This window comes from Taudactylus pleione, unplaced genomic scaffold (genome assembly GCF_031769625.1).
Source record: "Taudactylus pleione unplaced genomic scaffold, aTauple2 ptg000095l, whole genome shotgun sequence".
NCBI lineage: Eukaryota > Metazoa > Chordata > Amphibia > Anura > Myobatrachidae > Taudactylus > Taudactylus pleione.
This window is the reverse complement of record NW_028284497.1, coordinates 21,366,260-21,393,375: the sequence shown is the minus strand read 5'-3', so window position 1 is coordinate 21,393,375 and position 27,116 is coordinate 21,366,260. Positions and strand designations below refer to the sequence as shown.

The 27,116-nt window shown below is 43.8% G+C and overlaps 1 protein-coding gene across 1 annotated transcript in view; it reads right to left on the bottom strand.

Annotated features, from left to right (window-relative positions):
* SHC3 (SHC adaptor protein 3) overlaps positions 1-27,116 on the bottom strand; it is a 206,523-nt gene that overhangs the window by 88,197 nt on the left and 91,210 nt on the right. Inside the window, exon 3 of the mRNA XM_088470053.1 lies at positions 21,182-21,252. Coding sequence (XP_088326179.1) covers positions 21,182-21,252 — 71 coding nt within the window. The remainder of the gene's footprint in view (positions 1-21,181; positions 21,253-27,116) is intronic.

Here is a 27,116-nt window from a genome sequence, read left to right as displayed (position 1 = left end):
TGGAAATTTCGGGCCTCCTTCCCCTCCGTCCCACTTCCCCCTCTCCTCCACCCACCCCTCTTCCAATTACCCCCTCCCCGGAGTCCAGCATAACTCCGCCCCATTCTTTGGGGAATGACGGATCCTCCGAGGAGGATCATGGAGGTTTGGCCGGAGCTCCCGATTTGTCTCCCGGTATGTTTTTTTATTTTTTTTTTTAAAGCACAAACTGTTTGTATGTAATCATGTGTCGTGCCTTTCTTCGTGTTTTTGTGGCTTGACTTTTGTTGATTGTGAAGGTTTGCCTTTACCTCTTCCTGGTGATTTAAGCATACACATATCATACCTGTGGGAATTTGTACCTAGGCCTTGTATTTTTGCCAGCCCACCCTTTTTATTTCTGTTTTTTGGTTTAGGAGTGATTTTGTTTTTTTTTTAAGTTTTTCTGTGGATTCCCTATTGTTGTATTAACCCACACACTTTTCTCACCCACAGAGGAACAGAGGCGTCGGCAACAGGTGGCGGATGTTGTGGGGCAGATGCGCCAAAATGTAATCGGCCTTCTGGTGGCCCTCGACCGGCTGTCTGGCCTCCTTCGGCATTAGATTTTTTTTTTTTTTTCTATTTCCCAAATAAATTTATTTAGACAAATATACGTTGTGGCTCATTTTTAAAAACCAAAACCAAGATAGTTTAGCCTGACATAAGTTCCTGCAAGGATTTCCCTTTTTTAAAAGTTAGATTGTGTTTTGTCTTTGTATGTCAAACAGACACCAGAAACACATAACAGTAACAATGTCATGTCCCTTTTTGGGTGTAGTGTCAATTACAGATTTCTACATTTTCCAGGTTCCTACTTGGTGCGCAAGCTGCTTAGGCCAATCTTACAAATCCCAAGGTTGGGCCAGGCTTCCTTTTGGTGTGGATTGGGAAGCTGAAAACATATTTCAGTTTTGCTCAACTGGCGTCAGTACTGGTTTACCCCTTAGTCAAATGTAACTTGTGTTAACCTGGTTACACTTGCTGTTAACGTCCCAAAAAAGGAAGACCATTTCACTCTTCAAACATTTATTCACAACATAACAGAGAAAACAAAGTGGTCACTCCCAAAAAAAATACACAGTGATAAATTCAAATACAACACATACCAAGAAATAATTAAATAAAAACACAAAATCAAGAACTGGTTGACGAAGGACCATGCCAACATGATTCCACAAACATGGCGTTGCGATATGGGTTCCAGAATATATGCCCAAAAGGACCAGATCCAGGTTTGGTAAGGGTAGCAGGAAGTAGTGAGCGTTGGAGTGCCAAAGATTATGTGAACAAACAGAAGATGGTGAGAAAAATAAAAATAAATTAGATGTTCGCCAAAAAACACAAACACATTAGGTATAAACACTGGAGTTTTGTTCAAACTTACCTAAAAAATCTGGCCACCACATCATCGCGTATGGCCCCCCCACATATTGACCTTCGACCAACCTCGGGGGGGCCATCCTCAGGTAAGGCATCCTCTGGCTGCATTGGGACACCACTCCTTATGGCAATGTTGTGAAATATCCCACACAGGACCACAATTTTCGACACCATATCCGGCACATACATGAGCTCGCCACCAGAGCGGTGGAGGCATCTGAATCGGCCTTTTAAAAGGCCGATACAGCGCTCCACCACTTGCCTGGTGGCTGTAAGTGCGGAATTATACGCACTTTGTGGCCCTGGTGTGGGAGCCAAATAAGGAGTGAGCAGCCAGGACATGCAAGGGTATCCACTGTCTCCTGTGAACAAAAATAGACCACATCAGGAACACTGTGTATCAAGCTTAACATTGTTATGTACTAAAGGTCTCCACTTACCCAGAAGCCACGCATCACCAGCTTGTAGGTTGGTTAATTTCTGCCATATCCCTGATTGCCGGATGACGAAGGAGTCATGAGCACTTCCGGGTAATTTAGCATTCAGGGACAGGATCTGGAGGGAGGCATCACATACCACCATTACATTCAGGGAGTGATAGTGTTTCCTGTTTCTAAATATTGCCTCCAGCCGTGCTGGAGGCTGAAGTGGTATGTGAGTACCATCCACAACCCCTATGATGTGTGGGAAGCCAGCTATTTGGTAAAAATTGGCCTTGGCCACACTAAGGGCACCCATATCCAAAGGCATTTGAATAAAATGATGGAGGTGCTTGAAAAGTGCCTCCATCACTGCCCTCAGGATCCTGGAAAAGGAGGATTGTGAGATGCCCGCCACTATTCCCACTGTTGTTTGAAACGATCCTGAGGCACAGAAATGTAACACCGCCATAAATTGCGTCAGTGGTGGTATTGCTGTTGGACTGTCAATTTGCCGCTCAAGATCACTTTCTATTAATGAGAGAGTGTCTATGATGATTTTGGGAGGTAGACGGTAGCATCTTAAAACCTCATCATCGGGCATTCCAAAAAGGGTGACACGTGTTCGAAATATCTGGGGCCTTGCATGCCTACGATGCCTACGCCTGGGACGAGTTTGAGGTTGGTCGTCTTCCGGGAGCAGGGCCAGAACAATTCGCCCCAGATCTACCTGAAATTCAAAGTTTACAATGTAAGGCTTTTGACCCACCCCAAAAGTAATAAAAAACAACTTAGCTTTCTGATACCATCCATAGCTGCTTACATGCCGGGGTATTGTCATGATACGTATAAACTGTAAAAAAGCCAACAATGAGACTTCAAAAATTTAGAGGGTGTTTTTTTGGTTTAAAAATTGTTGCAAGCCAACACAGAAAATAGCGGAAAAACACATTTGGCCATCGATGAAAACGACATTGCACACCGTACGTCAAATAGGGTTCAAATGGACCCAAAAAATGGAAAAGGGAAAAGCAAAACTGGATTATATGATGAATAAGCCGTCAAAAATGCGGTAATTAATTCGCAAATGCAAGTCACTACACCAACAGTCAAAAATGCGGTAATTAATTCGCAAATGCAAGTCACTACACCAACAGTCAAATATGCGGTAATTAATTCGCAAATGCAAGTCACTACACCAACAGTCAAAAATGCGGTAATTAATTCGCAAATGCAAGTCACTACACCAACAGTCAACAATGCGGTAATTAATTCGCAAATGCAAGTCAAAAAATGGACTTACCCAAATCGAATATATAAGCTTTCCACAAAAAACTTCTTTGGGTCCGAAAACCAAAAAAAACTAAAAAAGATGAAATGAGTGTTAAACAAATTAACGAACCACAAAACAGAAGAATACACCAATTGGCCACAAATTTGAATGCACAAAACTTACCAAATCAGGAAAGGATGTGGAAAAAATGAAAGAAATGCGAACGGAAAAACCAAAGAAATGTAGCAAAAACAAACAAAAAACCAACTCTGCCAAATCCTCCAAACGCAAACAACCAAATCCTAAACCACTTAACCGACAACACTCCAACAACCCCACCTCGACTCCACACACACCAAGCCATAAATAGGGTTTATTTTCCCGCACAAATTAAGGATGAATCATAGGGACGCACAATCAATGATGCGGCCGCAAACTAAGGACGCATGTATAAATACGTCACGAAATCACATAGAATTTCTGGATGATTTCATGCTGGAAGCAGAGACATGGCTTCAAACCAGGGAAACAATGGTCAAAATTGCGGCGGTAAGGCCTTCATGCATTTTGTGTCAATGATTCTTTTAAAACATAATATTGTGCAAGTTGTGAAGTGGCTAAATCTGCATATTTACCCAAATAGGTGAGGAGGATGACATGGAAGAGACTGCTGGCCCCAGTCAACCCGCCAAAGCTGCCAAAAAAAAAAGGCAGCCACATTTCACAAGCAAGGAGATGGAGGTTTTGATCCAGAAGTGCGTTGACATCCTGCCCCAGGCAGCCAGGAATATGAGCCAAAGCCAGAAGTGGAGAATGTGGGAGGAGGTCGCCGTTGCTGTCAATAGGGTGGGTGATTATGTCCGTCTAGCCCGGGATGTCAAACGGCGGTAAGTAAACACTTTCCCATCCTATAAACAAACCCCATTGTAAAAAAAAGGATAATGGTTCCAAATTCATTCCACAGATGGGCAGACTTCAAATATCGTCTAAAGCAAAAACTTGCCGACAGGGCTAGGCATGCAAGGGGGACAGGTGGGGGTCCCACCCCTGTGTCATTGGAGTTGACAGACTTAGAAGAGATGGCACAGGGGTGTGTGCAGGCTGTGGAGGTGTTTGGCGTGTCCAACATGGATACGGACATGCCAGACTTTGCGGCTCCTCATGTTGGCCAAGGTAAGTCTTGTGATGTCACCAACTCTGAAATGCTATTGTGCCAATATGTAGATTCTAATGTGAGTCTTTTCTCCAATTTCCTAACAGAGACAGAGGCGGATGAGTCTGCTCCAGAGGGGAGCCTTGGGCGCAGAATTTCTGCTGGCTCTGCAGGGGAGGAACCAGTACATCCGGCTGAGGACCCTGCAGAAGCCAGTCCAGGGCGTGCCCCCTCGCAGGCAGTGGGCCTCCTCACAGAACTCAATTTTAAATCGGATTGCCATACGGAGATTCTGCAGAGGATGGACGCCAGTCTGATACGGGTGGCTGAGGCCCTGGAGCAAAATGCTGCGGCCAACGTGACCATTGGTCAGGCCCTGGCGGAAAATACCAGGGCCAACATCCGCATCGCCGATGCCCTGGAGCAGCTCGTTCGCCAGCACATGGTGGAGCCGACCTCCCTTCCTGCCGGAACATCCGGATCCTCCACCTCTGGCACAACATCAGCCAATCCTCCAAATGTGCCTAGCCCTGTGCCTAGTCCAGAGGCCACAACATCTGCCTCTGGACAGGCCAGCCCGATGGCATCCCGGACCCGGTCTGGCGCCCACCCTCACCCAGCCAAACGGGCGAGAAAACGGTGACAGCAATGGCGACTTTTCCCACATTCCTTCTGTGCTTGGCTCATATTCCTTTCTGGTCAAAACTTCCCTCTCCTTTCTTGTGAAATGTTTTTAAATTTTGTATTTACGCTTATGTTAGTAGTTATGTTATATTTTTTTTTGGATCAAATATCTTGGCCACAAAAAAAGGCAATTCAATATTAGGCCAATTTGTTTGTGTCTAAACAATAAATTAAAAAAAAAACACTGACATTGTATTGTGACATTATTGTACAAATGGGTTACATTTAATCCTGGCCTTAAACGCAAAAACTGACCCTCTTTAAAAAAAAAAAAGGCCTCTTTAAGGAACGTTTAAAAAATCACATAGCGATGCAAATGCCACAGTAAACCAAAAAAAAGGGGAGCTAATTAAAAGATGATGACATTATTGTTACAATAGGCCATAACCACCAAATTGTGGCCAAAATAAAACCCCAAAAATGTACGCTAATTGATTGTGTAATCATGACATTAGCAGCTCTGATTTCCACCTGCGTACGCTTTTGTGCTATCCCAATAAACTGCTTTCCAAACACATACCAAGCCGGATTTCATTCCAACACTAATTACTTTACTGACCAGCCGCGATTAATCGCTGCACCATCGTGGAGTCTCGGGACGGAGGAGATGGCCATCGCCAATGTGGTCGAGTAATCCTGACCCTAAGCTGTGCGAGCATTTTGAAGGGAAAGCGGATGTTTCAGTGACGTATGAGACGGTCCGAACACATTTGACGTTCGCATCTGCTAATGTATGTACGCCCCAAAAACGCCTCGCCACGCCTGCGTTTTTTCATCTCCACCCCCGTCAACACCCAAAAACGCCCTGTTCTGTCAATCACATTTGACATGTCACTTCCTGTACGCTATTTTAGGAACGAGAGAAAAAAAACTCGCAATCTGCCGTACGCACATGCGCAGTGTAACACCGACGCATGCGCGGTTAGTCAACATCGGAACGCAACGAGCGTACTGTTGTTAACGTGCGGCTCTGAATGAGGGCCAATGTTCTTAGGAGTTTCTTTGGACAATGTGTGGTAGTATTCTGACATTTGAATGTTTTTCTCCTTATTAGCAAAAGTCACGTTTGTCAACTATTATACAAGTAGAGGGAAAATCAGCTGTTTTGCAAAATTAGATAAGTGTGATTTGAAGGGTCTCAATTCTCTTTCTTTTGATACAAAATATCAGTCCAGTGGTTCTCAATGGATTCTGCCAAAGGTCAGGCTGCTCTGGGCTTCAACGATTATTATCAAAGGGCCATTCACTCACTCTCCATTATTCCAGCCCTGCTGAAGGGAATGATTAAAAAATGGTCACATCCTCAAATTGGCCTTTGGGGCATATTTATCACAATCCACATCTCAGATGTAGATGGAATGTGATAAATTTGCCCAAATTCACATTGTGATATTTAAATACATCGCAAGGATGTATCAAATTTTGCATGCATGGGCAAAGCTTGTAAGAATGCTCTGTCCATGCAAATCTTCTCCCAGCACTACGCAGGGTATTTTTTGCAAAACAAATACAGAGACTGTGCCTGCAAATGTGCCAACTCTTCCTAATACAATTGCAATTACAGGTCTATGGACAAAAAGAGCTGCCTGCAAGTAATGTGCCTGTAGATAAACTGAAGAAAAATGTTCACAGAATGTATTCTCGGAAGCCCAGGCACTCTGGTCCTTTAAATCCTCCTCAATTGGAGGGTAATATTAGAAGAAATGCTGTTCTAGTGGCTGGCTCAACAGATCCTGGTGTCTTACATGCAGAACTTAACCAACTAATTGCCATAGAGAACCCTGTGTCGTTATTTTTTCTACCCTGGACTGACTTTCTCTATTCAATTGTAGTGCTCTTTGGTTGTGGGTGGGCTGGACTGTAGTTCTTAATTGGCTGCTGGAGATCTATATAGCTGATAGTGATAGCTCCTGCTTTGTTTAAAGTTGAACCTGCATTCCTGGCTCTTGTTCTTGTTACTGAGTTGAGTTTTCAAATTTGATCTTTCTTCTCTCTCCTGTTCTGACCTTGGCATGTTTTTGACAACATCTCTTTTCCACAACCAGCCCCAACTTTGGATTGCATTAACATTTTAGCCTAAATGCTGCAAGTCTTGACCTCGGTAGTGTATTTACTACAGGGCCTGCTCCAGCAGGAGCCGCGCTTTGTGCAGACAGGGACTGAAAATGGCGCAACCGAAAATGGGGTGTGGTCTAATTACCACAGGCCATGCACCTAAATGACGCTATTTGGGGGCGTGCCCATATGGCATGCCTCCCATTTAACATCAGGCTGAGGCCAAGCCCAGCACTCCGTCAGTAGATGGGCTGGCCCCAGCTTCTCCCTGCATCCATTCCTCTTCTCCAGGGCCGGCACCGCCGCACAGCAGTGGCGGTGGAGGTGCCCATCCTCCCGACCACCGGCGGGACACTTCGGCCCACGGGTGGAACAGCAGGGCAGTGCCCAAAAAATATGACTGTCCCACTGAAATCGGGATAGTTGGGAGGGGTGCGCCCTCTATGGGGTGGCGCCTCTGTTCGACCGCACTGTTCGAACGTACCTTGAGCTGGCCCTGATTTACTATTGTCGCCATCCATGTCCATGGACTTTATGTCTGAATTACATGCATCTTACCCTGTCATTAGATAGTATACATGTGCAATCTGCCCACTATCTCCAGCACAGATAATTTACTATAACCCTTCTACTAGGTCTGTTGCCTACAAGCTTATATTAGTCATCTTTGGCCATATCATATGCCAGTTGCTGCTCTCTTCTTCAACCACCCAATTTTGTGTGTTGGCTTGGTGTCCTGTCAAACATTAAACCTAGGCACCTTGTAGTTATGATGGGGATCCGTCACATTGTTCCCAAAAGTACATCACATGCAGAAGTTTGTCTTGTAATGACTCATGTTCTTAAAATCTGCACTTGAAACTGCACATTTACTAATGCAGTCCACTCCCATCCAGAACAATAAATGTACTCAGCTGACTTAATTATTACATAAGGGAAGTCCATTCAATATTCCAAATAAAAGTCAGTTTTTATTTATATTAAAATATTCCACAAAAATAGAATAAAAAAAGAATAAGAAAAACACGTCTTATTCTCACAGCACTTTTTTCAGCCAGATGTAGAACCAAACGGTGACATACTTGTGAGCAGCAAAGATAAATACAGATGATAATAGATAAAATAAAAAATACCTCCGTTCAGCCTCTCAGTGTGCTTAGGTTTAATTTTAGCTCACCAGACCCCTGTATGTGACCTGAGTGCAGTGGGATAATCGGCAATTATGTTTCCCTGGGGTCTACAGAAGGAATGTAGTCAGCTTACCGCCACAAGGTCGAAATCAAGGCGTCGGAATCCCGACCCACGGCCAGAACACCGGCGCCAGAATCCCGACACCAGTTGAGATGCCGATGCTGGCTTCCCGACTGCCAGCATCCCAAACGTAAGTATAGTGGGCCGTGTTAGCTATTAGCCGTGGGGTTGGGGGGGGGGGAGGGTTAGGTTTAGGCACCACGAGGGGTTAGTGTTAGGCTGCGGGGGGCGGGAAGTTAGGGTTAGGCTGCGGTTGTATATGCACAGTGGAGAAAGGGAGATGGCAAGGAGTGGAGTGGAGAGCAGGGTGAGTTGCTGCAGGTCTGCTGTGAGAGACAAGAGACTGGGCAAAGTACAATCGTTGAAGTGGTTGGTGAGGTGAGAGAAGCCACTAAATACCTACTGATGGTGCGCTGAGTGACCGCTGCAGAAGCGCCAGCTGAGACTGAGAACCAGAGACAGTGGGCAAAATGTAATAGGGTCCGAGTTCTCTTTGCAAGACAAACTCTGACCTTCTCACACATTTAAAGGTCCGAGTTTGTCCCACAACTCGCTAACTGTAATAACCTGCAAACTTGTGAGTTCAAGCCTATTACACTATGCGAGACTGTGTAAGTTTTCACCTATGAAAACTCGGACCTTGTAATGTGACTTGCATTACAAGGTCCGACTTATACAGAAGCCTTCACAGATCAGTGAGATCTGTGAAGGCTTCTGTGTGTATAAAACTAGTAATCTGTAAAAATCTAAAAAGAAAATGATATGCGTCCCCCCACAAGCATAACCAGCTCCGGACTCTATTGAACCTGTCCTGCTTCTTACAATATATGGTGGTCTACCTAGAAAGAGTCGGGTGCTGGTTATGGAAAATACATGCCCCCCCCTCCCCCCCCGTTTTTCCACAACCAGAACTGACTCACTGAGCCTGGTGCTGGTTCTTAAAATACAGAGGAACCCTACGCATTTTTTCCCCTGTATTTTAAGAACCAGGACGAGACATTTATGCTTTTATGGGGGGAACCCCATATCTTTTTTTGTTTTTACTATTTACATTTTACTATATTTATACACAATGAAGCATGCACAGATCTCACTGATCTGTGAATGTTTCTGTGTAACTCGGACCTGTTCAGACTAGACTTGCTAGCCTGAAGCAGGTCTGTATTTTTAGTTTTCAGTCAGTGCGCGAGTTAAACACTCACACTCTATTATGTTGCCCAAGTTATATCCTCACAATGGCAAAACATCTGGATGCGTGTTTTGCCATTGCAGGGTTGTAATAAACATGTGAATTTGCTTGTTCTTGCATCCTATTACATAGGGTGACTTCTAAAAATGTGCAAATATAGCTCTATTCTCGCACATTTTCCAAACTCGGACCCTATTATATTTTCCCCAGTGTGTCAGCACTGGGAGTCACTATTGAGATCCATGGAGGCTGTAGATGAGTAAGAAAGCTGTAAAAGGGAGACCTCCCTATTGAGCTGCAGCGCAACTGAGAAATGCTTAGGGGGTATTGAGAACTGAACATGATAAAAATGTGGGCATTAGAGTATTTGTAAAATAAATGGATTAGGTCTATTTCAAATTTTCAATACAGAATACCAGACTGATATAGCTTGTCGAAGCTGGTTTAGTGGCTGAGACAGAATCAGTGTAAAATTAGCTTGGAGCGACGCCATCTTGCGAATGGAAACCAGATTCCAACTTAGCTTTAAAGTATAAGATTCAAGTTTTATCCATTTATTACAAATGCTGTGAAATAAATGCTATTTTGGTATCTAAGGTTTAATACGTGATAAGTAAGCCGTGTTTGGTATTATGCTGATCTGCACTTTCTCAACAGCTTTCCGGTATCATCGGTGTGAAGATTGCAACATGCATTCTCAACTTAGAGCTATAAAGCACCAAAATGTATTTTGTGAAACCAACAGCCTAGATTTGCATGCAGGGGGAATAGAGGAGACAATAGGCTGTCGGAGGCTGACCTGTGTCCATTTGAATCAACCTGTTAAATGCCCTGTAACAAATGCACCGTGATGGGGAACCAATGGGATCAGCAACAAACTTCTCTATTGTGTTGTCTGTTTCTGTAAGGGTATAAATGTGTGTGTTGTGACTCCAGTCTGGAGTCTTCTTGCTGATTGCTTATTGACGGAGGTTTCTTGCTGATGCCGGTATCTGGTCCAGAGCGTGTGCGTATGTATAACTGTACCTTGGGTCTGTATAATTTCTTTGCGCTAAATTGTACTTAGATCACAGCATGTAACTATCTGTATTTTACTTGAATAATACTTTGTGCTTTGGAAACACATGTTCAAGGTCTAAAGTCTTTATTTTACTGTATGACTGCGTACGCAAATAGCGTCAATTTTAGAGGTTTATAGGCAGGTTTTAGAAGGTATAGGTAGGAGCATATAGAGGTTCAAATTCAGTATCCTTAGTTGGGGGCTCATAGGGTGAGGTCACTTACCTATTCACACGATAAACATACGGTTATCGATATCTCAGCAAAGGGTGGAGTGGCCACATGTAGGGTTTACCTGCAATCACTCGATGCTGAGAAGTCGCTATCCGTTATTGTGTGTTATTGTACGCTGACTAGAATCCAGGGACAAGAAGGGAAAAAGTTTGTTTTCCTTTGTTGATAGTATTTTACGCTAAAAAGGGGTGCCGCAGTATTGCGTATACGGCTGAGTCGCATTTTTACGCGCGCAGTAAAGACGCACTTTTGCATACGCAGTTAAAGGGTAAGAGTCATACGGTTGTGTAGTAGCCGCATTATTGTGTATGCGACTAGTCGCACAGTAGCGTATACGCATTTCCGGTCGTGCTGCCACGTGTTTAAACAATGCCGGGTTATCGTGTATTTTTCTGAAAAGGAAAAGAGTGTGTGATTGTGAGTATTTGTTTAGGGTGTAACACGGGTCCTAAATGTTAAGGGTATTGTATGATCCTTAAGGGCTAGGTGCAGGAGTTAGCCTAGCTGCTCGGTAGTAGCTACCATTCTATCATTCTATACACATCAGCAGGTGTACATGTTGTCTTTGTTGTAGGGACCGGCTCTCAGTGTGATTGCAGTGTTTAGTAATTAGGTTGGGTTACTGGAGCATTGTAATTGAGCCGCACTGGAAACTTGTGATTGTGAACTGAGAGATAATAGGTGAGTGGGAGCATCTAGAAATTTCTTCCATAGGTGAGCGGGAGCATCTAGAAATAACTTCCATAGGTGAGCGGGAGCATCTAGAAATAACTTCCATAGGTAAGTGAGAGTATCTAGACTGTCTTTCACCAATTTAAATCTTTATTTGAAAAACTTAGGGTTCTTCCAGGAACTTAGGGTTCTCCCATCTCTACCGTTTGGCAAATGGTAGAGATGTTAAATGATTTGCTGCTGTTGGAAGCGCCACTTGGGTCGGCACGACATATTATGCATATTAAGTATGGTGCCAATGCAACCAGGTATTGTGATTTATGGTTTAATATGACGAGGAAGAGTGTTAGGCCGTTTCCTAGAATTGGTAGTTTTGATAAGGAGATATTGAATAATGTCCGAGCTCACATCTGGTTGGTGCGTTCTCGTGTGAAAAAGGTAAAATATTGCGAATGTTTAAAATTGTGGCAGCATGAAGCGGATGTATGGTTTAAAAATGTGCAAGCAACGCAAACTAGCGTTGCGAAAGCATTACCAGAAAATACACCCGCGGCGCTACATTGCAATACGTGCAAACCGCAAAACAGCGCGGCAGCATGGTAGTGTTGCGGAAGGTATTGCCAGTAGTTCACACGCACCACCACCACCACCTTATGTGGATGGGGGTGCAGGTACAGTTATTGAAAAAACCCACAAAAATGTAACAAATAATTTGTACCCTCTCTTAAGTAACCATAAGGAAAATGTTTATGATGTGGATGACGAGCCTCTTGTCATGTCTGCCATTTCAAACCCCCAGCCAGGTAATAAGGTCAAAGGTAGCAACGCGGCCGGTCTGCATCCCATTCGGACAGTAACTGTTCTGAATGGAAATGCGGATGCGAACGGCATAGTGCCCACAAGGGAAGTGGTAATGCATTGTCCTTGGACAAGAGCAGAGCTAAATTCCATCATAAATGATTTCCCCGATCCTAAAAAGGAATTAGCCAAATGTCAAAGGTTTTTGAGAAATTTGAGTAGTTCCACCGAGCCAACCAATAAAGATTGGCAAGTGGTGTTAAGGGCCTGTCTACCACGCAATATCGACGTGACAAAATTTAACACGGATTGTGTATTGGATGGTGACGTTCCCTTAACAGACCAAGTGAACCAAGGTAACATTACCCGTATTGTAACTCAATTGGATGTATATTTTCCAGTAGTAGTTAACTGGAACAAAATTTTCACTATAAAACAAAAAGAGAGTGAATCTGCAGAAGACTATTGCGACCGGGCTCTGCAGGCTATCACCCAGTCCACTGGGTTAGAAGATATTAAAAATAGCACTCACTACAGGGGAATGATTGTCACTATACTCATGGATGGCCTTAAAGAAGACCTAAAGACCCGGGTTCAGACCTCACAGCCTGGCTGGAGGGGAGTCACAATAGATACCCTCATAGAATCCGCCATAGAACATGACAAAAAGATCTCAAAGAAGAGAGATCTAGAGTGAGAAACTAATGGCTGTCAGTATTCAAGCTCTAGAAGGAATGACGGTAACATCACAGCCAGCAGACACACCTGCACCCAAACACACACCAGCACCTGAACAGTTACACGTCCTCACCAATCCCACACCACTGCAAACACAGCCCTACCCCACTTATCACACACAGCCACAAGTCCCAGACTACCCACAAACTCCATACCCCCCACAATATCCTTTCCCTCAATATCCTTACCCATACCCACCACTCATAAACTCATAGGACTCATAAACCAGACAGTACCTGTATACCCTCATAAGGGATATACACAGAATACAGGAAACCTCCAACAGGCACCAGCTCCAATTGTGGCCGTTAATGCTTTATCGGAGAGTGGGAACCAACTCTAGGAGTAGGGTCATACTTGTGGTCTGCAGATAGACAGGTTGATGGGAAGTACTAGGGAAAAACTGGTACTGGTAATTGATGTAACTGATACCCAATCTCTGTTCTGCTTTCTTCCCTGTGCCCTAACACCCTGACTGACAGTATTTTTCTTTTCCCACCTAGGGGGAGGTGTACACTACACATGGACACTAGTGTCCCATGGGTTCATAGACAACCCCAGTATCTTCTCCCAGGCCTTATGTGACTGTTTACAATCTTTCCAACCTGCCAATGGATCTGTTCTAATGTAAAATGTGGACAATTTATTGTTGTATTTAGGTCATGTTTAAATGATATTAAACTGTTGTGCTTTATCTCTCACACACAGGACACAAGGTTGCTAAGGACAAATGGCAGCCATGCCAGGCAAAGGTCAAATACTTGGAATACTATCCAACCCAGGTGCCCAGGCAATATTTAGAGCAGTAGCTATTGATAACAGGATTTAATTGCAGGAATTTGTATGCAGATAAGATATCCCTAGAATTATTAAAAGTGATAGGGGTATTCATTTCACAGGTGACGTCTTCCAGAACATGTGTAAGGTGATGGGAATTAATATCAAGATCATCCCAGACTGTCTTTTTTTATCTGTCCCCCTTTGAGATATTGTTTAACAGGCAGCCTCATGTGAAAATATGATAATGAGGTTACTGTGCAGTGTCTCACGAAGATGAGTAAGAACAACTGAAATTGTAAATGTTATTTTCTAACATGTCTGATGCAAACTGTCATGATGTCAAACCTGGGGAATTTGTTATGATCCGAATTTTTTTTGCTCAGGTTGTTTGACTGATCGTTGGGAAGGTCCAAATCAGGTGTTGCTGAAGGTGGCCGAGAGAGATACCTGGGTCCATTCCACTCACTGTAGAAAGGTCAACCAACCAGTGGACATACGGGGCGGAGTCGAGGCAGATAACGTGAACCTGTCGATTGCGAGCCTGTTCCGGGAGGGTTAAAAGGTGCGGTGAGATACCTGAGCTAATGAAATGTGTAGATAAGTGCTTCCAGCAATGGAGTGGTCTGCTGTGGTCATCCTAGTTCTTTCTTCCAGAGTTTCTGTCGTGATGATCTGTTTGGGGATACCCAGTTTCTGTGATGGAGGACCGATAGTGGAGATGGGAGCTGATGGCAGTGCTGATGGAGTGGAGTCAGAAGGAGGAGTGCTATGCCAAATCAGGGGAGTGTCTGACCAATCTTAGTAATTGTTATGTTATTTGGGAAGACTACTTCCAGAAATTATGACTCAAACACATGGTGAAATGATTGGTATTCATAAAAACACACCATCACCATATCTTCACACACAATATGAACACAGAGACCAAAGAAATATGATACCAGGTGATGTGCATAAAGCCACTCAGTTAATTAGTGAGATAACTGGCTTTCAAGTTTTAGTAGCACTGGATCCCACCAGGATCGCTTGGGGAACATTAAATTTTAGATATATTCAAGATCTTGCTAAATTAATAGATAATATCACCGAGATGTATGATGACACCTTCAAGTATACAGGTAGGGAATTGCAAGCGTACAAGAAAGAACTGGTGCAACACAGACTAAATTATTTAACAGCTGTCACGGGAGGGTATTGCGTAACTTTGGCCACCCAGTTTGGAGTAAAGTGCTGCACATATATTACTAATAACACCAGTGACCCCAAAGAGGTAATAGACCACAAGATGGATGAGATTCTGCAGTTAAAATGGGAATTTCGGAAGAACCACAATGCTTCAGTGGCTGAAGTAGAGGAGAAGGTAGAAGAGTGGGTTTCATGGTTGAACCCAGCGAAGTGGTTCTCAGGTCTAGGGGAGTGGATCCAGGAAATGATCGCAAGCATAGGTAAACTCCTTATCACACTGTCAAGTGTGTTCCTAATGTGCTGAAGTGTGGGAAATGTAAAAATAAGGTAAACCGGAAGAACGAAATTATGATGTTGGTCAGTAGTGACAATATGAATACTGAGGTAAATTTAGAACTGCATTACAACCCTGAACTAGAAATACCATCATATAATGTATTGCATTTAGAAATGCGTAGAATGTATTATTAAAATTTTATTTTTTTCATTTAAACATCTTAGATGATGTAAGTCTCTATTCCCCTTCAAAACTTCCTTTATAGGACTGGTGCATCCCCACATCTTTCACATGATCTCCCAAGATCCGCAGTGTGCATATAATGGTAGTTTTATGTTCCTCCTCTAGAGACCCATCATAGATGGATTGAAACCACCTTGTGCCATCCCATAAAAATAATGTTAAATAATACCCCATATGCAAGCCTAAAATTAATTTTAAAATCAGAGTATGATAGCATGTTGTTTGCTATCAAAGGGTGGACTGTCAAAGCTGGTTTAGTGGCTGAAACAGAATCAGTGTAAAAATAGCTTGGAGCGACGCCATCTTGCGAATGGAAACCAGACTCCATCTTAAAAATAAGAACCAGCACGACACCATTTTAAGTTACAACTCACGAGCTAAGTACAGATGGCAATGTTTTTGGTACTGGGGACAACCTTGCATAGAGAAATACCAAACAACTAGAGAAACAGCCTCCTGAGAAAAGTAAATATAAAAAGACAATACACCAGGAACTGTGGGTGTTTTTGCATGTAAAGAGAGAGACCCCACATGTGGACAGGTGTAGCTGTGGCAATTGTAATATGGCCGAGACACTTCATTTTGACTGAATGATCAATGGTAAGAAATCTGCTCTTTTAAACTCACTGTCAGACAGGCTGGGGTCTCCACCCTGTTTGAGAGTGAATCTCATTACTGATAAAACATTGCATTGCAGTTTAAAAATGATTTATATATATATATATATATATATATATGTGTATATATATATATATATATATATATATATATAAAATCCATCATAAATAGAATCACATGCATAAACACCGCACATTACGCACAGTTGCACTGTTAACATGATGCACATTAGCGAATGCACAATGTCCTGCATGCAAACGCTGTTTATTAGCTGCATGCATGCACATCTGCCCCAAATCAGATAAACCTAACTAGTGTCTTTTCCCAAACCCCTAATACTTACACAAGCACACCCACATAAAAGATTCCATAGCTTTAAAGTATAAGATTCAAGTTTTGTCCATTTATTACAAATGCTGTGAAATAAAGGCTATTTTGGTATCTAAGGTTTAATACGTGATAAGTAAGCCGTGTTTGGTATTATACTGATCTGCACTTTCTCAACAGCTTTCCGGTATCATCGGTGTGAAGATCGCAACATGCATTCTCCACTTATGGACCATAGAGATATAAAGCACCAAAATGTATTTTGTGAAACCAACAGCCTAGATTTGCATACAGGGGGAATAGTGGAGACAATAGGCTGTCGGAGGCTGACCTGTGTCCATTTGAATCAACCTGTTAAATGCCCTGTAACAAACGCACCATGATGGGGAACCAATGGGATCAGCAAGAAAACCTCTCTATTGTGTTGTCTCTTTCTGTAAGGGCATAAATGTGTGTGTTGTGACTCCAGTCTGGAGTCTTCTTGCTGATTGCTGATTGACGGAGGTTTCTTGCTGATGCCGGTATCTGGTCCAGAGCGCGTGCGTATGTATAACTGTACCTTGGGTCTGTATAATTTCTTTGCGCTAAATTGTACTTAGATCACAGCATGTAACTATCTGTATTTTACTTGAATAATACTTTGTGCTTTGGAAACACATGTTCAAGGTCTAAAGTCTTTATTTTACTGTATGACTGCGTACGCAAATAGCGTCAATTTTAGAGGTTTATAGGCAGGTTTTAGAAGGTATAGGTAGGAGCGTATAGAGGTTCAAATTCAGTATCCTTAAGCTTCAATACATATTTTTTTAGCTATTAAACACTGATAGCAATTGAGAACTGTTACAGATCTTGTTAGGATCTGCAGTTAGGACTTCCAGCCTTTGTTGCTACTGAGGCACTGCACTAATTGCTGCCCCTGTGCAGTGTCAGGAATTTTTTTGTGGACTTTCCAGACAAACCTGGGTCTAGGGGTTCCTTAACCCCGCGTCAAGGGGGGGGGGGTACTGTTAGGATCTGCAGTTAGCAGATCCTATTGCTTGGACTTCCAGCCTTTGTTGCAATTAGTGCTACTGAGGCACTGCACTAATTGCTGCCCCTGTGCAGTGTCATGTGCACTAATTGATTCTCCTCTCTGGACATAGCCCAGGTGCACAGTAATCTGTCATTAAGGGAAAGTTGCTTGGATTGGATTCTGTCTCTGTTAAATTCCACCCAGCCCAGCAATCCATGCCGGTGATAGAAGTTTTCCGTACTTCCGGTTCCTGTCTCCTGCATGTCAGTCGAGTACCTGTGTCAGTCTTGCTGTGTTTCATGTGAGACGTTTATTCCACCTGCATCTCGTCCATACGTGCTGCTTGTACCATCTGGGCAGCACGGAGCGCTTCCTACCCCAGAAGCATCTGTCATGATCCGGTGAATTATGTCAGCTCAGCAGCACCAGTCGCAGTTTAGCCTTCCAGCACACCGTCGCCAGTGTCATCCCGGCAGCACTGGTAGCTACTCTGCGTTCCAGTTGCACAACCTAGCACCCCGTCGCCTGTGTCATCCCGGCGGTGCTGGTAGCAGCTCTGCATTCCAGGTGCACAACTTAGCACACCGTCGCCAGTGTCTTCCCGGCGGCGCTGGTAGCAGCTCTGCGTTCCAGGTGCACAACCTAGCACACCGCCGCTAGCGTCATCCCGGCTGCGCTGGTAGCAACTCTGCATTCCGCATGCGCAACCTAGCACACCGTCGCCAGCGTCATCCCGGTGGCACTGGTAGCAGCTCTGCGTTCCAGGTGCGCTATTAAGCACACCGTCGCCAGTGTCATCCCGACGGCACTGGTAGAAGCCACCAAGCCTGCTCCAACAGCCCCAAGGCTGCTTCACATCACCAGTCACTTGGCCACTACTATAAAGGCCACAACCAGCCCTCAAGGTTGCTTCAAATCACCAGTCCCTTGGCCACGACTATAAAGGCCACAACCAGCCCTCAAGGCTGCTCCTACTGCCCACAGGCGGCATCTCATATTCCATACTTAGCCCCAACTTGTCAACTGGCAGCAGTCCTCTTACAACTCTTACCTGATTAACCGTCCTACCCATAACAGATCTATTGCAAGAGTGTATGAAACATACTTATTTTATTATTTATTATTTATTACCAGTTATTTATGTAGCGCACACATATTCCGCAGCGCTGTACAGAGAATATTCGTCCATTCACATCCGTCCCTGTCCCAGTGGAGCTTACACTCTATATTTCCTACCACATGCACACATACATACACACTAGGGGTAATTTTGTTAGGAGCCAATTAACCTACCAGTATATTTTTGGAGTGTGGGAGGAAACCGGAGCACCTGGAAGAAACCCACGCTAGCACAGGGAGAATATACAAACTCCACACAGTTAGGGCCGTAGTGGGTATCGAACCAACGACCTTAGTGCTGTGAGGCAGTAATGCTAACCATTACACCATCTGTGATGCCCATACTGAGAATTATCGACAGATACTGAGAATTGCTGAGCGATACTGAGATCTGCTATATTTCAAGTACAGTGTAAACCATGATTTATGCAAGAGACTGAGTTTGAGTAAATTGCATAATATTCTTCTTGTTTGAGCTACTAGAGAAACATTGCCTGAGTTTGTCAGTGTAAAGAGCAGCTTTTACTTTAGGCGAATACTGAACTTAGTTAAAGTGCCCTTTGGCATTGCATTATTGTTACTGTGATGTGCAGAAGATAATTTAGATATATTGCAAGTGGAACTGTGTTTATTGTACCTTATCAATGGAAAGTCAAAGCTATTGCTCTCCGGAATCAGGAAAGAACAGCATTAGCTGCTTCGATTAGTGCAATTACTAAGTGAGGATTACAAATACATGTATGTTATAGGTCGGTGACCATACAGCAACAGAGTACTCCAATGATGAAACTTTGTGCGCACTTTAGAGTAAAATACTGAACAGTTTTGATCTGCAGAGTAATAAGGAGTGTTGTTATTACTGTATATCCGTTTTTTAAAGGTTAATGTGTATTTAAAGTACAGTATATGGAGATAACCCAGAAATTGGCCTTTTCATAGTTATTGGAAAATATATACTGCTGTAGCAATGATAAATACGCCTGTTTAACTATTGGAAAGCATTATTGCCAATTGCTTATTCACTACTGAATTGCTAACTACTGTGTCGATATTGCTATATTTCTTTGTGTGCTCCAATCTCCTGTCATATGGTGATCAAAATTTTCTTACTGAGACCTGCCCTGGATCTTAGTCCTCCTACCATCCTTTAATAAATCTACTTGAATATTCTATTTACCAAGGCTGTCACTTTATGTTATTTTACTGTGTATGGGACTAGCTTCTCTGCTACACTGTGTATGGGGCTAGCTTCTCTGCTACAGCCTGAGGTGGATAAGGCGGCTTGTGGAGTCATTGCCAAAGGAGAAGTAAGATGTGCTGGGGCTTCTGTCTCATCTGTAGGGTACCATCTACATCTGACTTGTCTGTGCCCACTACAACACCCGGGTTACCACACAAAAACCCATGTGCATAGTGTAGTTTGCGTCTTTTCGCAGTGTGCACACTCTACAACCAAGTGCACAAAACCAAGAGCGATATAGGCACACACATTTCAGGCATAAATGAGCTGTAACATGGCATTTTCACATAGGCAAGTTGGAAGGAAGAGCAAATTCCCATGTTTTCAGATGTATATTTTGCACCAAGTATAGGACTGGTGCAAGTTTGCATTGATGATGATGAAAGGCATCAAACAATGCATACGGATAGGGAGTGTACTCACGCAAGAAATGTACAACTCTAAACGCAGGATATTATAAGCATTTTTTTCGTGCGAGCTATGCATCAGGCACATAGAGTAAATAGTAGACTGTTTTTGAATTTAGTTAAATAAAAAAGAAAAAGTGAACTTCAATGCACAATCTATATTTAAATCAGTTATCAGACTGACCAGAGAACAATGAAACTAATATAGTGCGATGTAAAAATAATTACATGTGCCTATTTCACAGCAAAGAAACCAGTATTAATTTCACATCTTTTGCCCTTTTGTACAAAGTTATGTCATTGTAATTTTACTTAGTAATCTCACTGAATAAAAGAGACCGTGCTTTGTAAATCAAGCGCTGATATAATGCCTCCATTGTTCCTTCTTTACCTACTATTTTAGTAAACGAGAAGCATTTTTTCATTATGCAGATATGAGCATTTTATTAATTTAATATTTTTTTTCCCAAGAGATATTAAGAGAGAACCCCCTTTTATAATTACCAATACTACACTGGGGTATGCAGGACCCTACAGTGTGTACAATTATGAGGACCCAATTAAAAGAACTCAAATTTTATATTCTAAATGGAACAATAGTAATAATGTACAAATGGTTATTCTAAAAATGTCTCAAACATTCTACAGAGCACTCCAGAGATATGTTGCTTCCTATTTATCAAAGGCTCCTGCCGTTGGTAGCCATCTGTCCTGCTAGATAACCCATGCTTTGGCACAACTATTACTGCTGTCTTTAGATCACCATCATACTCTATCTACTTTATATTTATTTATGTTTTATTGTGGAACCAGATATTCCATCTAACATATGTCTGTACATTATCATATGCTTATTTCTCAGTACACATTCATTTTGTCTACACACTGATATTGATTTTTAAAACTAAATCAATGATACGATTATGGGCAAACCCATGCTGAGTTTAACAGATCCAATAATTTGAAACAATTTTGTTCTCTGTAGAAACTACAGATATAAACAAATATGTGCTTATATTAGAGGAAGATAAATAAGAGATATATTACCTTGTTATTTGAGTTCTTGTGTTGAAATCTAGAGATCTCATAGACCGCAAAACCTCAATGCATCCCAAATACTGTAAGGAAATGACAGAAATAGTTACGAATAACAAAGTGTTAGCCCTTCTAAAACCCTAGAAATGCAGAAATAAGATTACTAGTATTAAATTCATATTTGCCGACTCTTAATTTATCTTTTACGGGAGCTGCCCGGTCATCTCAGCTTCGGGGGGCGGGGCCAGGCTACAGCTGGCATTAGGCCCCCGTTGCTGGAAAGCCCACAATTCGTGGGTCCGCGAGGAGGGGGCGCGGCTAAATGCCGCGATTCCCATAGTATTGCTCCGCGACTCCCGGGAGAGTAGGCATGTATGATTAAATTTAAGCAAGGAACTTTCCAACATTTCAGATTTAGGAAGGACAGTCCCAATCGGAGGACTCTGTACCGCTCTGTATGCCCCTCAGTGGGTACGTTAGGAGGAATCTTCTGTTTACGTGAATCAAATAACCACACCACCTGCACTTGCCATTTGGACATATTCTCTAGGATCTCCCGGATGGGAAGACCCAAAAGTCCGCAAGTATGACAAAAATACATATCTTTTTTGCAGGGTTATGGCTATGTCCATTACACGAAACTGGATGTAGCATATGTTTTACATATACTATGTCTGTTAACATTACACTGTCATAAAACAATTAGAGCAATGTTTATCTCATTATTATGACTATATTCTTTTTTCTAAACATCGAAGAAACAACACTACGTAGTATAAAAGCTTAGTCAGATGACACCAAGCTTGTCAGAATCAAATACGCGTCAATTACTTTGATTTCATGCATGGAGTTTTAAACAAGTGCTGTCATCTTTTTATTTAATTTCACTTGAACTGGTCACTTTGACATTTTGCTTTTAAAGGGGATTAAAAACCCCAGACAAATTGCAATAATTATCATGAGTGGTCTGGAACATTCAGTAGAATCAGGAAGTATCAGACTGAAAAGGGCTACGCCTCTTAGTACCGTCCAAACTCTCGGCGGCATTGATCAGCTCGCAATAATACCCCTAGCATGTACTCTGCAGCCACATATGCCATGCTGTTGCTGCATACCTAACCAAAGGCCATAACTAGGGTAGTGCGACGAGTGCGATGGCACAGGGCACCGCAAGCACAACCATCTATATATGGCCCCACTCCATTTATACAATAGATCACAGCATCATAATATAATAGGGCAGGGGGCGCTGTTTGGGCCTGTCAATTTTCTGTTTATTATCATTCTCACTTGTAGCTACCTCTTATTTTATCCCCACCATCTCCTGGCCTCCCCCATCTCTTCCCTATTCCTTCACCCTGAGGCATACATGCCTGCCCTTCCGTTTTTCGTGGGAGGCTCGCGATTTTTCGGGTGCGATTTTGCGTCATTTGGCTCCGGCTCCTATTTAAATGTAAGCCAATCGCAGGCATTTTACCGTGAGGGGCGGGGCTTAATGATGCAAATCGTCAGGCCCCACCATCGTCACCACCCACCTGACTCTCCTCCCAGGGCTTCTCCCGGGGAAGAGATTGCAAAGGTAGGCAACTATGCCATGAGGCCTTTTTCGGGTGTGTTATCTCCCTATTTAAAAAATAGGGTGGGCACCAATGCTCTTTCAGGCACAGGGCACCAAAAAGTCTATTACGGCTCTGACCTAACCCATACTTGCCAACTCTCCCTGATTGTCAGGGAAACTCCCTGAAATAGTAGCAATCTCCCTGACTCCCTGAAGAGTCCAGCAATCTCCCTGATTGCACCTTACACCCATTATACATTCAAATGGGATGATTAGTATCATGTCCCTGCATTGGTTATAAGGCACAATGATCCCTATGGCTACATGCATTTTCTAAAACAGCATCAGTGTGTTTTCATCAACAAGTTAATCTTAGTAACTGCTTTGAGGCTCATTTATAGTGGGTACACACTGGGCGATATCGTTATCGTTCAGTCGTCCACTTTATCGTCCATTTTTTACACAAAAGCGATGAACGATAACGACAACGCGCGTTCCCGCGGGTGGTTCGTCATCATCGTTCATCGGGATAACATGCAGGCCAACCTGATGATGTCGTCAGGTTGCTGCATGTTGGGGAATGGGGGAGAGAGCCCGGCACTGAACGATATCGTTAATGATATCGTTCAGCGTGTGTGCTCAATGTCATGAACGACATTGAGCACACCCTGCCGGGGACACACTAGACGATATCGCTCAGGGAGCATATCATCTAGTGTGTACGCATCATTACACTTGTATGTAGGGCAATTTTATGACACGCCTCTCGGATGTAGCAGTACACGCCCACTTTTACATCTCCCTGAAATGCTTTTTCAAAACTAGGCAAGTATGACCTAACCAATGATGAAAAAATTGCTATGCAACCTGGGCATTAGATCACCTTTAAATATTGATTTTTTTAGAAAGTTAAGGTGCCCATACATCTGCGACGGATCGTCGCGATGCAGGGATGCGATTGGAAATTTCAGATCGCCCATCGGAAACTTCCGATCGCCCACCATCGATGTTCTGCGATCCGTCGCTGGATCGCAGACATTTGCCATGTTAAATGTCGTCAATTTGACGATCACGATCATTTTTTGATCGCGATCGTCAAATCAGCAAAATCCAACATGTTGGATCTCTGCGATCCCGCGACACCGGGTTTCAGCATCGCGGAATCGAGGCAATCCATCGCAGATGGATGGGGCCCATTACAGAAGAAAATCAATTCAAATCCAATTGTCAAATAACATGCTGTAACCATAGCTGGCTTCTCTAATTAAAACTTGTATTCAGATTTCAAATAAATAGTTAGCTCTTCTCATAGTGAATACAACCCCGGCCCCCACCCACAAAAAGTGAAACTAACATTGTTGTTGGGCATTGTTCAGCATGCCTCTGAAAGTAATAAAGCACAGGATTGCCTCATATATTCAGATTCCTTTAAAAAAAAGTTGATGTTGTAAACAGACTATTGTTGTAATGTTTCTTGGTGACTTTTTTAGATCGTAGTAAAACACAAGCTAAAATAAATGTATGATTCCACAGACACACACAGAAATATATACAATTTGGGAAAAGTTATTAGTTATAATAACATAGAGTTGGATCAGCATAACAGATACTTGGACTAATATTAGAATCAGAGTTTAGATAGAATTAAAAATTTAGATTATTGGAAATGCCTTGGCAAGAGACTAAAGATTGGAATTAGTTCTAGATCCATAATTAACTTACGGTTTAGTTTAGTATTATATAAAAAAAAAGTTAATTACGTTTTCTGTTTACAAAATGTTGGCAATTGTCTTCTTACAGTGCCAAAAGCATAGGTGTATGTATAACCCTATCCCTAGTGCCTTAAGGTGCATATCCACTACACGATTGTAGAAGAGTAGACGATATCGGCAGGTTGGGCTGCATGTTCAAGCGATGACCGATGCCAACAATGACCAGCAGGAGCATGCATCGCTGGTCGTTGCTGGCATATTCACTGCACGATTAATGAACGATAACAATGTCGTAATCGTTCAATCCTTCATTTTTCGTGGATATGCACCTTAACCCTAACCCTTGGCACGGAAGAAACCCATCTCATGGGAGTGTCATGGAAGTGTAGCAAGAGTTCTGTGCTATTCTGAGATGCACATTTAGCAAAGGGAAGCCTGTTTCTGATGAAACTTTTACACGTGCCCCATGCTGAGTGCAAGTGTCTGTACTAATGATGACGGTGCAAGGAAAACCAGTGGATGGTGCAGTTTCCCGTTTGAAGCATACTGTATTTGCCTAAGAGAATCCCAGGGAGGAGAAGCAGGTGGGCGGTGATGGGGGTGGAGCCAGATGGTTTGTGTTGCTTATATAATTGCATCATTAAGCTCCGCCCCCTACTCGCCCGACCACCTATACTCAGGAAAATTCTCCTGGTGCCTACTCTTCCAGGGGTGCGGGAGGCAACCCGAAAAATCGAGAGCCTCCCGCAGTTCCCGGGAGAGTAGGCAAATATGGTTTGAAGCTATACGGATACCCGCACTTCAAGAAGGAGCTTGATAAATGATAAGTAGAATCTTATTAGTTGCTATGGGTAACATCTCCACTTCTATAAACCTGAACTTTAGTAAATATACCCCCCAGAATCAGGCCCAATGTGGATTCCTTCATTGCCATAAAGCTATATCACAAGACTGCTTACTGTAATTAGAATCAGGGACGGTTCTTGGGGAAGGCTAACAGGGCTGTCGCACGGAGCGCCGGCCCCTAGATGGCGCTGCTGAGTCCCCCTATCATTTTCAGGTTTTTTTTTTTCATTATAGTTGCTGGCTGCCGGTCAGCTGCTGCTACTGGCAGCTGGATTTATATAGCAGCTGCAGCAGCAATATACTCGGAGTCTCGGAGGCTGAGGTCTATTTACTAAGCAGTGTTAGGAGACAAAGTGAAATGAGATAAGGTACCAGCCAATCAGCTCCTAACTGCCATGTCACAGGCTGTGGTTGAAAAATGACAGTTTGGGAGCTGATTGGCTGGTACCTTATCTCCTTTAATTATGTCTCCTAACACTGCTTAGTAAATAGACCCCTCATGAGCCTGAGAAGCTCCGCCTTCTTGAGCTCTGCTCTCAGTGGTCTGGGAGTTTCCCGCCTGGGCATGGCTGCTTGCAACAAGTGTGTGGGAGGCTGAGAGCAGGGTTAGGTCTAGATTATACAGCGCTGATGGACCTGTGACATCACACACACATGACCCGGCCTGAAAGGGGGAGGGTGGGGATGCTAACGGGGGACCAAAAGGGTCCCCTTGCGGGCTCGCTACGCTCAGCACGCTTGGGGCACGGTGGCTCGCTGCGCTCACCACAAATATTTATTGCCCCTCTATGCTCACAAGGATGGTAACACAGGAGCGGTCCAGCCTCCTGCAGCCGTCGCGTGGTGGATACGTCACAGAGGTCCTTTAGCCACATAGGTAATAGCCTGAGAGCAGTACAGACTACAGATGGAACTCGGACCGGAAGACCAGCATCAGGTAAGGATTCTTTTTAAAACTAGTGTACTGTTATAAGTGATGCTGGTGTTAGTAAAGGGGGGGGAGTGTGCTGCTGGTGCTGGGGTGTTGGTAAAGGGGGGGAGTGTGCTGCTGGTGCTGGGTTGTTGGTAGGGGTGGGGTATTGGTAAGGGAGGGGAGTGTGCTGCTGGTGCTGGGGTGTTGGTAAGGGTGGGGAGTGTGCTGCTGGTGCTGGGGTGTTGGTGAGGGTGGGGAGTGTGCTGCTGGGGTGTTGATAAGGGGGGAAGTGTGCTGCTGGTGCTGAGGTGTTGTTAAGGGGGAAGTGTGGTGCTGGGGTGTTGGTAAGGGAGGGGAGTGTGGTGCTGGGGTGTTGGTAAAGTGCTGTAGGTGCTGGTAGGGGGGAGTGTGCTGCTGGGGTGTTGGTAAGGGGGAGGGGAGTGTGCTGCTGGTGCTGAGGTGTTGGTAAGGGGGGGAGTGTGGTGCCTGGGTGTTGATAAGGGGAGGGGGGAGTGTGCTGCTGGGGTGTTGGTAAGGGGGGAGGGGAGTGTGCTGCTGGTGCTGGGGTGTTGGTAAGGGGGGGAGTGTGGTGCTGGATTGTTGATAAGGGGAGGGGGGAGTGTGCTGCTGGTGCTGTGGTGTTGATAAGGGGAGGGGGGGTGTGCTGCTAGGGTGTTGGTAAGGGGGGAGGGGAGTGTGCTGCTGGTGCTGGGGTGTTGGTAAGGGGGGGGAGTGTGGTGCTGGGGTGTTGATAAGGGGAGGGGGCAGGGCCGGATTAACAATGGGGCGGGTGGAGCTACAGCTCCAGGCCACCCATGCAAATAGGCCCACAGCATCCTCAGTATTGACAGGATTTTTTTTTTTCCTGTCACCACCCCGATCACTCACCTCCTGCCTGGGCTGAAGCAGCATCCATTC